General features: G+C 43.1%; 1 protein-coding gene across 2 annotated transcripts in view; it reads left to right on the forward strand.

Annotated features, from left to right (window-relative positions):
- Window positions 1-15,009, forward strand: part of DHX35 (DEAH-box helicase 35) — a gene marked incomplete at its 5' end in the record, with an annotated part of 70,454 nt that overhangs the window by 40,216 nt on the left and 15,229 nt on the right. For both annotated transcript variants that reach the window (XM_082857024.1, XM_082857023.1), the window contains 5 exons: window positions 586-796; window positions 5,696-5,820; window positions 9,306-9,360; window positions 12,349-12,444; window positions 14,481-14,575. In XM_082857024.1, coding sequence (XP_082713150.1) covers window positions 586-796; window positions 5,696-5,820; window positions 9,306-9,360; window positions 12,349-12,444; window positions 14,481-14,575 — 582 coding nt within the window. The remainder of the gene's footprint in view (window positions 1-585; window positions 797-5,695; window positions 5,821-9,305; window positions 9,361-12,348; window positions 12,445-14,480; window positions 14,576-15,009) is intronic.

Genomic DNA, 15,009 nt, shown 5'->3' on the forward strand with positions numbered 1-15,009 from the left:
CCCTGTTGCATTTTCTTCCCAGTCACTCTCTTGTTTATGTTCATTATTTCTCTACCCAAACACTCATACCGGAATGTAGACTCTTGTCCATCATACATTCCTGGCAGCTTGGAGAGTGCCTGGCAACGTGCAGACCCCTCAGAAAGCAGTTAGAATGTGAGTGAGCAAATGACTAGACATGTACAAGGTGGTGATTTACTTAAGTTGTACAAAAGGTAGAAACTAACATTTGTTGAATGTTACTCTGGGCCAAGTACTCCAGGTACCAGGCTGTAATCACTTCATGTATATTTCACATTTAATCCCCTTAAGGACCCTGGGAGAGGGTAAATATTATTATGGAGACAAGGAAACATGCTCAGGAGGTGAAGTAATTTGTTCAAGGTCCCACACTTAGGGAGAATTCAAACCCAGGGTACCCTGACCCTAAAACTCATCATGCTCTATCCAGGATACCAAACTGCCTCTCACAGGTTCTGCACTGTCAGAAATATCTTAAAATCTTTTAGGATTTTGATTAGTTTATTCTGAGTGAAAAGAACCAAATAACTTTTACCCTTACTCTCCTTCCTATGGGGAGCCTAGGTGATAGTGGCCACCAATGTAGCAGAAACGTCCATCACAATCAGCGGGATTGTGTACGTGATTGACTGTGGCTTTGTGAAACTCCGAGCCTACAACCCCAGGACAGCTATTGAGTGCTTGGTGGTGGTCCCAGTGTCCCAGGCATCAGCCAGCCAGCGAGCAGGACGTGGTGGCCGCAGCCGCTCAGGAAAATGTTACCGCCTTTATACAGGTAAGTTTGGCTTTTTTTTTTTTTTAAAGGGTTTTGACTTTCTAATACTCAGCCTGGGCATCAGAGAATATTACAGATATCTACCATAATAGGCAAAACTTAACATAAGATCCAGACTTCCCTCACAAGACCCTCGGTAATCTGGCCTCCACCGCCTTCCTCACTCCAAATTTGGCGTTTCTTTGCTACTGCTCCCTGCTGGCCAGAGCTGGACCACGAATCACCAGTTATCTGACATCTCCTTTCTAACCTAACGTCTGTGCCTCAGCCTCTCTGTAGCCACGTGACGTGTAGCTTGGGCCCTGCGGCTCAGGCCCTGTCTTTCTTACCTCTCCCTTAGCTTCGTGTGCCATTTTCTTGTTCTGGGATCCTGGAATCCTGTGGGTCCTCGCATTGGGTTCCATCTTTTTTTTTTTTTAATGTTTATTTATTTTCTTATTAGTCATCCATTTTATACACATCATTGTATACATGTCAGTCCCAATCTCCCAGTTCATCCCACCACCACCACCACCCACCCCTGCCGCTGGGTTCCATCTTTACCTCTGGTTCAGAGCATCTTTGCAGAGCTAAACTGGCAGGATCTCTCCTGAGGCTCATTGGTAGAAAGCAATTAGTTGGTCAACTCCTGCTCTGTGCCATGCACCATGCTAGGCTCTGAGGGAGCAAAATGAAATGACAATAAAGACTGTCCCAGCTCATAAGGAGCTTTCTCTCCAGCTAGATGACAGCCTTACCTGCAGAAAATGATGTCCCCAAAGCTGCTCTTTCCTTCTTTGTACTTCTCTTTTGTGGGCAGTGGTATCAAGGTTTCTCTCAATTGTCCAGACTTAATTTTCAAATCATTTTTAACTCTCTCTTCTGTCCAGTATCCATCTGCAGTCATGTACCAGATCCGGGGGGTTTTACCACTTAGCTCTTCTTTGCTTTCCGGTTACCGTCATCCTTGTTCAGTCCTTGACATCATTTATTCTTTTAGCGAATGTTTACAGAGCACCTGCTCTGTGCCATGCATGGAGACAAGGCTTGGAAACCTAGGGCCAGGTGAGACACGGTCTGTGGCCACGTGGCTGACAGCTTGGCGGGGGAGACAGGCTCATGAACAGATCAGCATATTATGGTGTGATAGGGTCACCTTAATGGAATGAGCCTTGGAAGCAGAGAGCAGGGAGTTATCCTGTTGGAGAGGGCACCACAGTCGGTAATTGAGCCCAATCTTATTGGCAGCCCAGTAGTTAATCCAGGTGAAGGGATAGCAGTGGAGATTAGATTCCAGCACACCAGGCAGAGGGAGTGGAATGTACCAGTACTTGGAGGGGAGGAAGGGGGTAAGGAGGATTCATGGGAGGGAGGGGGAAGGCAGAGCCTGAAACCAGAGAGGTGAGGGTCTTCTACTGAAGGTGCTAAGAAGGAATGACGGAAGTGCAAAGAGGAGAACCAGGGCTAAAAGACAAACTGAAATAAGGGGAGGAGGAAGTTTTAAGAAAACAAACAAACAAACAGTTTAAGGTGAAATTTACATACACGAAATTAACCATTTTAACTTGAACAGTTCAGTGGCATTTATTATGGTTCACAGTGTGCAACCACCACCTTTATCTAGTTTCAGAACATTTTCATCACTCCAAAGCAAAACTCCTAATCCATTAAGCAGTTTTTCCTCCATTTCTCCCTGCCCCCAGCTGCTGACAACCACCAACCAACAGTCTTTGTTCTTTCTTTCTGGATTGACAGTTGGCCCTCCGTATCTGCAGATTCAACCAACTACAGATTGAAAATATTTGGGAAGAAAATCCCAGAAAGTTCCAGAAAGCAAAACTTGAATTTGCCTGCACACCAGCAACTGTTTACATGGGGTTTACATTGTGTTAGGTACTATAAGTAATCTAGAGATGATTTAAAGTATTCAGGAGGATGTGTGTAGGTTATATGCAAATACCATGCCATTTTATATAAGGGACTTGAGCATCCCCAGATTTTGGTATCTGCAGTGGGGGAGAGGGGTGTCCTGGTACCAATCTCCTGTGGATACCAAGGGAAGACTGTATCTGTTTTGGATATTTCATATAAATTAAATCATATAATGTGATGTTTTGTGTCTGGTTTCTTTCATTCAGTGTAATGTTTTCCAGGTTCATTTACATTGTATTAGTACTTCATTCCTTTTTGGGCTGAATAATATTCTGTTGTATGGATGTACCACAATTTGTTTATTCATTAGTTGGTGGTTGCTTCCACCTTTTGGCTATTGTGGGTAGTGCTGCTATGAACAAGCATGTATGTGTACTTGTTTGAGTACCTGTTTTTAATTCCTTTGGGTATACACCTAGGAGTGGAATTGCAGGGTCATATGGTAATTCTTTGTTTAACTTGAGGAACTCAGGTTACTTTTAAAGAGGAAATGGCCAGCATCATCTCATGCTCCAAAGAAATCAAACAGTAGACTGTGGACTAAAGATTGGCAAGTGGCTTTGGTTAAAAGGTCACTGGAGTCCTTAGCATGAGCAGTTTTAGTGGAGGTGAGGTTGAGGAGAGGCCACATAATGGGCTACGTTAGATCCAGCCTCTAGGCTTTCTCCGCTAGCCTGCTTCCAGAAAACGCAGCTCTGAGCAGGGTGCTACCTGCTCAGACCCTTAACAGTTTCCCAGGGCCTTACGGGACCATTTCTAGCTTGTCTTCTCCTGTTGTCCACCAGCACCTACCCTACACTGCATCCCTGCTGAGCTGCACTCTTCTTGGACATACCTTCTGTTTTCCCACATCCACCTCTCAAACCTTTGGTACCTTTCCATGGGCTGTTTCCTCTGCCCGACAGATCCTCCTTATCCTTGAAATCCTCCCTCACATGTCAGTACCCTCAAATGCCTTCTCCCACTAGCTGTCCTTCCTTCTTCCCTCTGCCTCCATTTCTCTTTGGGAGGACCCCTCACTGGGACCTAGCCTGTTCCTCCTCTTGGTCCCAGGCCCCTTTGAATCACTGAAACTTCTCAAGAGCCATTGGCCTACAGCTCCTGCAGCTCTTGGCCCAATGCCTTGTGTACTTGAGTTCTCAGTAGAGTTTAACTGAGTGTCAATGAACTCTTAGGAAGCACCTACTTCCTGTGAGCGTCTTCTCAGCAGGATCGTCCTCTTATCTGATAACTTTGTTTCTGCCTTGGTCAGCAGTGTGCTTGGAAAATGAGGTTATCCTACCAAAAGGCTATCCCCCAAACACTCTTGCAACTTGAAGGGAATATCCCATTTGGAACTTCCTGCTGTTGCCTGTTACCCAGAACCTTCCAAGTAGACCCAAGCATTTGGCAATTTGTATCAGTCAGTTCACAGAGTATTTATTGTCTGTTTTCTCAAATTAAAGCTTTCTGAAGTCCTTCAGTGGTGGTGCTATTTCTTCATGACACCTTTTGTTTTGTTCTGATTTTTTTCTCTAGTTAACTAAAGATTTATGATCTGAATGGAAGTTGAGCCACCTTTGTGTGAAAGAGGGTGTGCACAGTTAAAGTGTTGACTGATGTGGGAGGACTGTGTATATAATCCTCCTCTATGTGATCCTTAAGCTTTCTGAATATACACAAAAAGGATTTAATCTCTTCCTACCTGTCTTTTCCCCATGCTTTTTTTTTTTTTTTTTTTTTTTGCGGTACGTGGGCCTCTCCCGTTGCGGAGCACAGGCTCCGGACGCGCAGGCTCAGCGGCCATGGCTCACGGGCCCAGCCGCTCCACGGCATGTGGGATCTTCCTGGACCGGGGCACGAACCCGTGTCCCCTGCATCGGCAGGCGGACTCTCAAGCAGTGCGCCGCCAGGGAAGCCCTCCCCACCCTTTTTATGTAGCTTTTATAAAAAGGCTTCCCAGAGTCTCTTTCCTTCCTCTCCCCTCTCCCGCCCCTCCCATCTTGGCACCTCTGAACCTGATGGTGCTTTTTCCTCAAAAGGTGTTTGAGGACACCTTTTGTTCCTGATGGTGCATGTAAGCATTCATTAATCTGTTTGGGGCAGCATCAGATTCTGGGAGTGATGTGTGTGCCTGGCTCAATTTAGAAAGTTAGATTTGGACAAATTTTGCTGTTTATAAGGTTTGGTCATTTTTTTTATATTTTGGAGATACTTTGGTTATGTTCTAGTTATATTTGGTGATTTATCTTGAAACAGTTCTTTGCTTTTATGTGTAGTTCTGGCCTGCTTAACGTACTCCATCCTAAGCAGAGGGAATGGCAATTGGCCACCCATAGTGATTCAGCAAATACTTGTTGCTTTGATTTAATGTTTTGCTAACAAGAAGCACATTTTATTTTAATTAATTAATTAATTTTTGGCTGCATGGGGTCTTCGTTACTGCGTCCGGACTTTCTCTAGTTGTGGCGAGCAGGGGCTACTCTTCGTGGCGGTGCACGGACTTCTCATTGTGGTGGCTTATCTTTTGCGGAGCATGGGCTCTAGGCACGCCAGCTTCCATAGTTGTGGCATGCGGGCTCAGTAGTTGTGGCTCGTGGGCTCTAGAGCGCAGGCTCAGTAGTTGTGGTGCATGGGCTTAGTTGCTCCGCGGCATGTGGGATCTTCCCGGACCAGAGCTCGAACCCGTGTCCCCTGCATAGGCAGGCAGATTCTTAACCACTGCGCCACCAGGGAAGTCCAAGAAGCACATTTTAAAAAGCATTCTAAAGTAAAAGGAGAAACTTTTATAAAGATATATTGTTCAAATGTATTTATCTAAGGTATTTAAAAAAATAGAAGGATCTTTCCTAAACAGGAAACAACTTTATATCACAATATCATATGCATCTGAGCCTAGGCTCCTAGAGCCTCTCATTAAAGTTAGAGAAGGAGAACTGTTCCTTTGGCATAATGATTGCATTTGATTGTGACATTTGATCTCAAACAGTTCTCTTTTCTTATCCTTAGAGGAAGCCTTTGACCAGCTGCCTCAATCCACCGTTCCTGAGATGCAGCGGAGCAATCTGGCCCCTGTCATCCTGCAGCTGAAAGCACTGGGGATCGACAACGTTCTCAGGTTCCACTTCATGTCGGTAAGTCCTGCCTTCTGTCTGTCTGGGAGGCCAGAGTGCTCCCAGGGGAGTGTCAGGACATTGATACAGAGCGTGCTGCCTTTCTGGGTTTTTTCACTTAGCTCGTGTGTTGTGTGTAGGGTTCAAGGGAATACAGCCAGACAAGGCTGACACAATTCTGTTCTTGTCTGTTGGGGGAGAGAGACAAGTAAGTGGGTAATGACAGTGCCTGGGCCCTGTACTCTGAGAGACAAAGGAAAGGCCCGCAGCCCAGTTAGTCATGTCTGAGGTGAGACCTGAAACCCAAGTGGGATCTCAGCAGGTCGGGAGAGGTGGAGTTATCCAGGGCAGGAGTGTGTGTGTAGGCCTAGGTGCCCAAATGTCATGATTGGGGGAGCCAAGAGGGCTCTGGTAGAGCTGCAGGGAAAGTCCCTATGGCTGATTGCATTTCTGATTATTTCCCAAGGTCAGTTTCCAGGAGTAGGATTATTGGGTCAGAGGGCCATGGTCATTTCATAGATCCTTGATAGAAGGCTGAATTCCTTTACAGGTATAAACTCCAGCAGTGCATGAATGCCTGACTCACTGTACCCCTATCATGCCATGTTATTTTCTTTTAGAGTTTTGCTAATTTGATTTGGTGGGGGGAAGGAGGAAAAATATTATCTGTATCTTTTTTGATTTCTCATAAGATTAAAAAAAAATTATTGGCCACTTTATATTTCTTCTGAAATATAAGAAGAAATCGACATAATCTTATCTAACAGATAATCCATTTATCTGTTAGAATTAGTGTTTATTAGTGATTGAGTCCGTTAACTATTAAACACATTAACCTTTGTCTATAGTATTTCTTGCAAAGTTCTTCTGATTGTATTGTATTTTATTGTTTGTTTATGTGCAGCCATTTAAGCAAAGATAGTAATATCTTTCCATCTTTACCTCTGTGATTTCTTCTGTTACTCTTGTGCTTATGAAGCATTTCCCCATATCTAGGTCAGTTAATAAATATTCACTCATGTTTTCTTCTTGAATTTTTATGATTTGAAAGCTTGCCTTTTTAACTCCTTATTATATCCCAACTCTGTTGGTATATGATGTGTAACAAGGCTAGATTCCTGGGTGCTAAAGTCCCTAATGTACCATGTCATGATAAACTAGGCAAATGAAAGAAGAGAATATAACAATATCATCTGCTCTCCCAAAGAAAACATACTTATTTCTCATAAGTATGGAGAAAATATACGCTTTGAATGTTGGTATATAGTACAAGAAATTATACAGAAAGGTGAACAGTATATGCAAATCAAAAGCTTATGAAAAGCTCCACATCTCAGATTAAAGGAAAACATAAGGGCAAAAAGGACAGATCAGTGTCTCAAAAACTATAGAGTTTCAAACGTCCTTGTGAATACATCGAATACTCACTAAAGAAAAAGCTAAAGGAAAGGGAACAGCACAAATAGTAACTAACGTTAGAACATGTTTGGCTTCTCTAGGAGAGATAAATGCAAGTTGAAATAGCTGTACCACTGTACATTAATTGAATGATCAAACATAAGGAAAAATGGTAAAATCCAAAGCTGACACAGTTTGGGGAAAGTGGTTTTATATTCTGTTTCAGTTCTCATGGAGGACTTTCTGACATTATTTTATGAGCTGTAGAAATGCCTGGTATTTCTTCTCAGGGAATTTTCTCCTGAAAAAAATAATTCAAAAGAAACAAAGAACTTACATGTAGGATAATGTTTATAGTATCATTTTATATTAAATTAAAAATATAATAACGGAAATCATAAACTTTCAGACAACTGAAAAATGAGGAAAATACATATAAACTCATCTTCATATATTGCCTTCTGGTTATTTCCTCCTGAAATTGTGTTTTTTCACAGTTGAAATCACAGGATACATATAATTTTGTATATTTAGCAGTGATGATTACAGTAGCAAAGAACTAAAAGAACTCAACTGCCCAGTAGTAAGAAAGTTGCTTATTTCACAGTGTATGACCTTGTCAGAATAGTATGCAGTTGTCCCAGGGTATTTGCTGTGAAGTGTCCATGGGTACAAGAAACAGAGGGAACAGGAAAGCAGGCAGTGAGAAAAACAAGCTAAAATTATACACACACAGTCCTTCCAACTACATTAAAACAGCGTTTGCATATGGTCCCGAATCAGATGAGGCCATAGAGAAATACTAGTAAATGTGTGTTGAGGTGAGAATACTCTGGATGTGATTGGAGAAGGGGGTGGGTAAAGGTGTGGGTTGTTTTGATTGATGATGAATTCAAAGAGCAGAATTCATTGGGCTTGGTGATTGACTGGAAACAGGGCCAAAGATTGAAAGGAGTCGAAGAGAGCCTGTTTTGTTCTGTAATTATTCAGAACCACATTCAGTGCTTGAGCTATCCATTATTCATGTAATCTCAGTGTAATAAAAGATCCGAGAGGGGTTAAGCTCCTCTATTTAGGTGCTGTGTGTATGTTGCCTGTTTGTAAAGTAGGATGTTGTGGGCACTGAGGAAAGGATAGTGAATCAATTATATGATTTAGTCAACAGTGATTTGTTGAATCCCCAGTGTATAGTGAATCAGGTCTCGTTCCTACCCTCATCTGTGTGTGCATGCAGTCAGCACAACTTTGAGAAGTACAGCTCTGTTCCTTGGCAGTCAGTGGGTGGGGTAGAGTGGAAAGAATGAGACCTGAATTCAGTCTCTGACTTTGCCACCAACTGCCTCTAGGATCTTGTTCAAATGTCTTTTACTTTTTGTTATTCACTTTCCTCATCTGTAAAATTGAACTAAAACAGCGTGATACTTAAAATACATTTGTTGTGAATGCATTTGAGAAAAAAACAACTACGCAGTTTGCAAAAGGACTATAATTTCATTATGTGGCTTATAGATGAAATAATTTAGAGGACGATAGTAATGATGCTTGGTACTCAGTAGACGCCAGTAAAGGCGCGTGGAAGGAAAGAACATAGTAAGGATCCAGAGACTCAACTGAAGGTCACAATATCAGCTTTGCTTACCTCCAAATTGTCTGGCATTCTCTTTTCAGGAATTCAAATTTAACCGATGTCAGTTGCCCCCTATAGGCAGGGCCTGGGGCAGGGCTGTGGGTGATGCAAAGATGAATCATCCACCACTACTGCAGTATCATGGGGCTTCTTAGAAGGCTGAGACACGAAGTAAAAACTAGAGATGTTTGATGAAAGCTTAGGGAAAGCAAAGAGGTAGTTCAAGGTAAGAACCCATCGCTTCTGATGGAGGGGAGCATGAGGGAACAGCTTCAAAGGAAATGTTTAGCCAAGCTGAGATTAAAGACCAAATAGTACTAAGGGTGCTGAGAGGGAGAGGAAGGACATTTCAAGAGTAGAAGCGTGGAGGTTGGGAAGTCTCGGGCATGTTAGAGAGAAGAGTGGATTGAGCGGGAAAGTCACATTATTATGGCTGTTACCTGATGAAGTTAACTTAGGAGGGTTTTTATGTTTTTTACAGCCCCCTCCAGCACAGTCGATGGTTCAGGCGTTGGAGTTACTCTATGCTCTGGGAGGTATGCCTGTCTCTTATTCTGTGTTTTCTTATCTGTTTATTAATATGTGGTATTAGTTAGGTTGTATTCACGCTAGGGCTCTTAGTATCTTCAAGGCTGGGATTGATTCTCCCTATATGTATGGTCCTCTTAGTGACACGTAAGCTCATCCAAATAAGAAGGTGGGATGGTGATTAATGAAGTCCAGTCGTGACAATGAATTTATAAAGCCTGTGTCAGTACGTCAGAAGCTATTAATAACCATCGCCACAGCTACACTTCCAAGAGACATCTGGAAGATTCTCTACCAGTATTTCACATGTTACCTCTCTGCGCCTTTTCCTCTGTCCCTCGACCCCATTCTGAAATCTGGCCCTGTGTTCTCTCCCTAACTCCCCTTCCTTCCACTCCTGGAGTTCCCTGTGGAGAATTGGGTAGAATACCAGGCTGTGGTATTGTTTGGGCAAGGAAACACCATGTTATGGAGGAACTTCTATTCTCTTGTTTGAAAATGTGGTATTTACCTTAAGATAGAGAAAACTGTGGCCTGAATTTACCTCTTCAGGAACTTTGTGTCTTTTCTGTGAATGTTGCCTCAGCTGAATATAATATCCAGTTCAGTATTAAATTTCAGTGGAGGTTTTGTTCTTTGAGATTCTTTCTTTCTCTCTTTTTTTTTTTTTTTGGTTCTCAACATCTTTATTGAAGTATAATTCATATGCTGTAAAATTTACCCATTTAAAATGTACAGTTCAGTGCTTTTTAGTATATTTACAGGGTTGTGCAACCACCACTACAAGTTTAGAACATTTAGAACATTTTCATCACCCAAAAAAGAAACCCTGAACCCAATAGCCCTCTCTCCCCATTCCCTCTCCCCCATCCCAGCCTAGGCAACTGCTAATATACTTCCTATCTCTATAGATTTGCCTATTCTGGACATTTCATATAAATGGAATCACATAGTATGTGGTCTTTTGTGATTGGCTTTTTTCATTCAGCATGATGTTTTCAAGATTTATCTATGTTGTAGCAGTATTGATACTTCATTTCTTTTTATTGCCGAATAATATTCCATTGTATCGATATACCACTTATTATTCTTATTCATTTATCAGTTGATGAACATTTAGATTGTTTCCCCTTTTTGACTAATATAAATAATGCTGCTGTAAGTATCCACGTACAAGTTTTTGGTGTACCTTCTACCAGCAGTGTGTGAGGGTTCCAGTTTCTCCACGTAATGACGGGTTGCCGATGCTTGTTATTATCTGTTTTATGTACTGTAGCCATCCTGGTGGGTATGAAGTGGTGTCTCGCCATTTTGGTTTGTATTTCCCTAATGACTGATGATGCTGAGTACTTTTTCGTATGCTTATTGGCTATTTGTATATCTTTTTTGGAGAAATGTCTATTCAAATCCTTTGTTCATTTTTACTTGGGGTGTTGTCTTTTTATTATCGAGTTGGAGGAGTTCTTTATATATACTGGATACACGTTTCTTATCAGATCTGTGATTGTAAATATTCCTCCCATTCTGTGGGTTGGCTTTTCACTTTCTTGATGGTATTGTTGGTAATACAAAAGTTTTAAGTTTTTATGTGGTTCAGTTTATGTATTTTTTCTTTCATTGCTTGTGCTTTTGGTGTCTTACCTAAGAAATCATTTCCTAATCCTTGGGCATGAAGATCTCTCCTAGGTTTTCTTTGAAGAGTTTTTATAGTTTCAGTTCTTATGTTTAGTAGGTCTGTGATCCATTTTGAGTTAATTTTTTTGTATAGGGTGAGGTAGGGGTCCATCTTCATTATATTTATGATACCTTCCTGTGAAGGAATAGCCAACTATTGATTAAAAAAAATCTTCAATGATTTAAAAGGCCTTTAGGGTCTATATCACATCAGCCCTGAGTGAGCATATGCCAGAAAAGGTTTCCATCCTCTGTTCTCAAGCATGTGATAGGAACTTGAAAGCAAAGTCTCCTGGGATAATCTGAAATGTGTATGAGAGAATATCCACTATTTAGAAGTTTTTCATTTGGACTGATTTTCCTCCAAACAGAATGAAATTTAAAATATTTAAAATGTCTTCACTGATCTAACTAAGCTGGAAAAGGTAGAGGGGAACACCCAACTTAAATTTATTTATAAGCTGAATTATCACCTTCAAAGAGATGATTATATGGGAACAGAAGAGAAATGACCTTTTCTATCTTGCCCTGAGGTCTGCAGCAGGTGTTTTAATGCTCCATCTTGGGAATAGTCTAAACCATAGTAAAACGAGAGTCTCTATCTTGGGAATCCACTACCTCAAAATTGGCTATTGGTAAAGAGGCAAGGAGGGATGTGAGGAATTGAAGGAGTCAGCCCAGTTCAGCAAACAGCCCCGGAGGCAGTTGGATAAACAGCTCTGGTGCTGGCACCAAAGAGAGAGCCGGGCGTGTGTTTAGACTCAGTCATCAGCTTTGTAATTGCTCACAAATTTCTGAGAGGCCTGGGACATCTGTGGCCTCTCAGAAACTGGCCATGGAAAAAGGTCCAGAGGTGATGCAGAGAGAACAGCAGGAGAGGTGGCAGAGAAGCAGGGGAGTGGGGAATCATGGAAGCTGGGGAAGAGTGTTTCTAAGGAGCTGTGGTCAGCAGAGTCAAAGGCTGCTGGGACCCTAAGGAAAGTGCCCTTTGTGTTTGGCACTGTCTGGTTGTCGGTCCCTTGGAAAGAGCAGTCTCTGGGGAGGAGTGGGACCAGGGGAGGGTGGGGGCAGGAGGAGGCTGTGAGGCCATTTCCTTATAATTAAGTCCTTGCATAGAGACCATCAGAAGGATCAGTTTTTCAAAATTGAGCATTCAAGAGCGCTAAGGAACTCTTTTCTTCTTTTATTGTAACAGCACTCTGGGTCAGGTTGAGGTTGGATACCTTTGTTTAGCATACATCATCTTTTATTCTCCCAACAACTGTGCATCTTCCAGCACCATGGTACATGCCTTCTGCTTTTTGTTGCTGTTCTTATGGCAGGGCTGGACAAAGACTGTCGCCTAACTGAGCCGCTTGGCATGAGGATAGCAGAGTTTCCTTTGAATCCCATGTTTGCAAAAATGCTGCTTGAATCAGGTAGGTGGAGACCAACCAGTCCTCAATGATTTTATTTTGTCTGGGAGTTGTTTCCCAAATTCTGTGCACCCTGGGGAAGAGAGCACAATACATTTTGAGCAGTGAAGGAGCTTTCAGCTAAGGTTTGGGGCATGTGGCTAACTCGTGATTCAAGGTCAGTCGTCATTAATTCAGTAAACACTTTTGTTTGTTTCCTGTGGGTCTAGTACTGACACCTGATTTTTTTTTTTAACAGGGATTTAAAAAAAATTTGTGGTATAACATACAGAACATAAAATTTACCATGTTAATCATTTTTGAGTGTACAGTTCTGTAGCATTAAGTACATTCACGTTATTGTTCAGCCACCACCACCATCTGTCTCTGGAACTTCTTCATTTTTTTCAAACTGGAACTCTGTACCCATTGAGCACTAACTCCCCATTCTGTCGTCCCCCAGCCCCAGCAGCCACCGTTCTGCCTTCTGTCTCTATGAAATTTGACTATTCTAGGAACCTCATAGAAGTAGAATCATACAGTATTTGTCCTTTTGTGACTGACTTTTTCACTTGATACAATGATGTCTTCAAGGTTCATTTATGTTGTAGCATGTGTCAAAATTTCTTTTTAAAGGCTGAATAATATTCCATTGTATGGATAGACCATTCATCTGTTGGTGGACACCCAGGGAGCTGCCACCTTTTGACTATTGTGAATAATGCTGCTATGAACATGGGTGTGCAAGTATGTGTTTGAGTCCCTGCTTTCACTTCTTTGAGGTGTATACTTAGAGTGGAATTGCTGGATCATCTGATAATTCTATGTTTAATTTTTTGAGGAACCACTGCACCGTCTTCCACAGTGGCTGCACCATTTTGTATTCCCACCACCAAGGCACAAGGGTCCCAGCTTCTCCAACACCTTCAGATTTTTGTGAGAATATGAGTTAAGGGATAAAAGTGTATAACCTGGAGATCTTCTAATACTTAGAAGTCAAAATCATCTAGAGCAGGGGTCCCCAACCTCCGGGCCACGGACTGGTACCCGTCTGAGGCCAGTTAGGAACGGCGCCACACAGCAGGAGGTGAGCGCGGGCGAGCGAGCGAAGCTTCATCTGCCGCAGCCCATCGCTTGCATTGAGCCGTCCCATGCCCCTCCCCAGTCCGTGGAAAATTGTCTTCCATGAAACTTGTCCCTGGTGCCAAAAAGGTTGGGGACCGCTGCTCTAGAGACTATGGTTTGGCACACACTCCCCTGTGCTCCCCACCCCTCAGTAGCCTAGAGAAGGGAAATCCTCATTGTTTCTTGCTTTTGTCTAACTTTATATTCACTGGCAACAGACAAAGCTGCATGTCAGACTAAGCATGGTGAAAGTTAGCTGTCATTGTGTTTTGGAGCAATCAGGCTTACACTGAGAAGCAGGATTCTAAGCTTGGGGCTGGGGAAGTAGGTCACTCACGAGGCCAGAAGCTGCGGGGAGCATGCGGCACCGTTCGCGCTCTCTGTCTGATGCCCCTGGGGGCTGATTGCCGCAGACTCCGTGTCCAGGTGGCAGCAGCTGCAGCCCACAGCGTGCTTCCCTGGTCTAGTTATGCCTTGGGCTTGCCGGCTGAAATGAGCCCTACCGAGAGGGAGGCCACCTCTTAGAAGGGTCCAGGAGCAGAGGGACAGCACGAGGGACACAGGCCCCGTATTCCCGGCCCCCTCTCCCTCTCAGGCTTTCTGCCAGGATTCTAGGTGTCCACACTGAGTAGGGAGCAGGTGTGGAGCTGACCCGCCCTAGTGATAGGGCCAAGCTGGCCCCCATTGAGCCTCACAGCAGAGTCCCTCGGTGTGGCCACCGCGGAGTGGGGTCCTTCCAGTCCTCCTTCCGTCTGGATCGTGTATAGGACATCCCATTTGGCAGGGTGAAGTGTTTATATGTTACAAGCTTTAAAAATCAAGCTACGTGTAAATAGATGATCTTAGTTTACAATGTGGTGTAAGGAAAATGTCAGAAAACGTCTTCTCACTGACATATCGTATGTTTGAAATCAGACACGCTTTTTGGTTCATAGGAAATTTTGGCTGTTCTCAGGAAATTCTAAGCATTGCCGCCATGATGCAGATCCAGAATGTCTTTGTGGTCCCCGCAAACCAGAAGTCTCAGGCTGTAAGTCCGACTGTTCATTCGAGTCTTGCTCACTTTGGGCTTTCTTTTGTTAAAACTTCCCAGGAACTGCTGGTGACAGAGCAGCTTATGTTTTGAGGGTTAACTGTGTGCCTGACATTGTGCCAAACATTTTACGTGCGTCATGTCATTTTATCTTCACCGTGGACCTGGGGGGGAGGTACTACTATCATCAGTTTTAGAGACGGAGGCACAGAAAATTTAGGTAACTTATGCATGGTTGCACAGCCAGAATTGATGGAAGTTGCCTTTCACAGTCCAAAGCCCCAAATCTTAACCATTGTCCTACTGACTTCCTAAGGGAAGTTTTTTTTTTCTTTAAAGGCTGCTCTGAGAGCAACCTTGGTGGGCATGTTAGTGATATAAAGAGTCAGTGCCAGGGCACAGCAGGCTGGGCAAGTCAGGCTGCTGACAGG

The sequence above is a fragment of the Leucopleurus acutus genome (assembly GCF_964270905.1).
Source record: "Leucopleurus acutus genome assembly, chromosome: 16".
Lineage (NCBI taxonomy): Eukaryota > Metazoa > Chordata > Mammalia > Artiodactyla > Delphinidae > Leucopleurus > Leucopleurus acutus.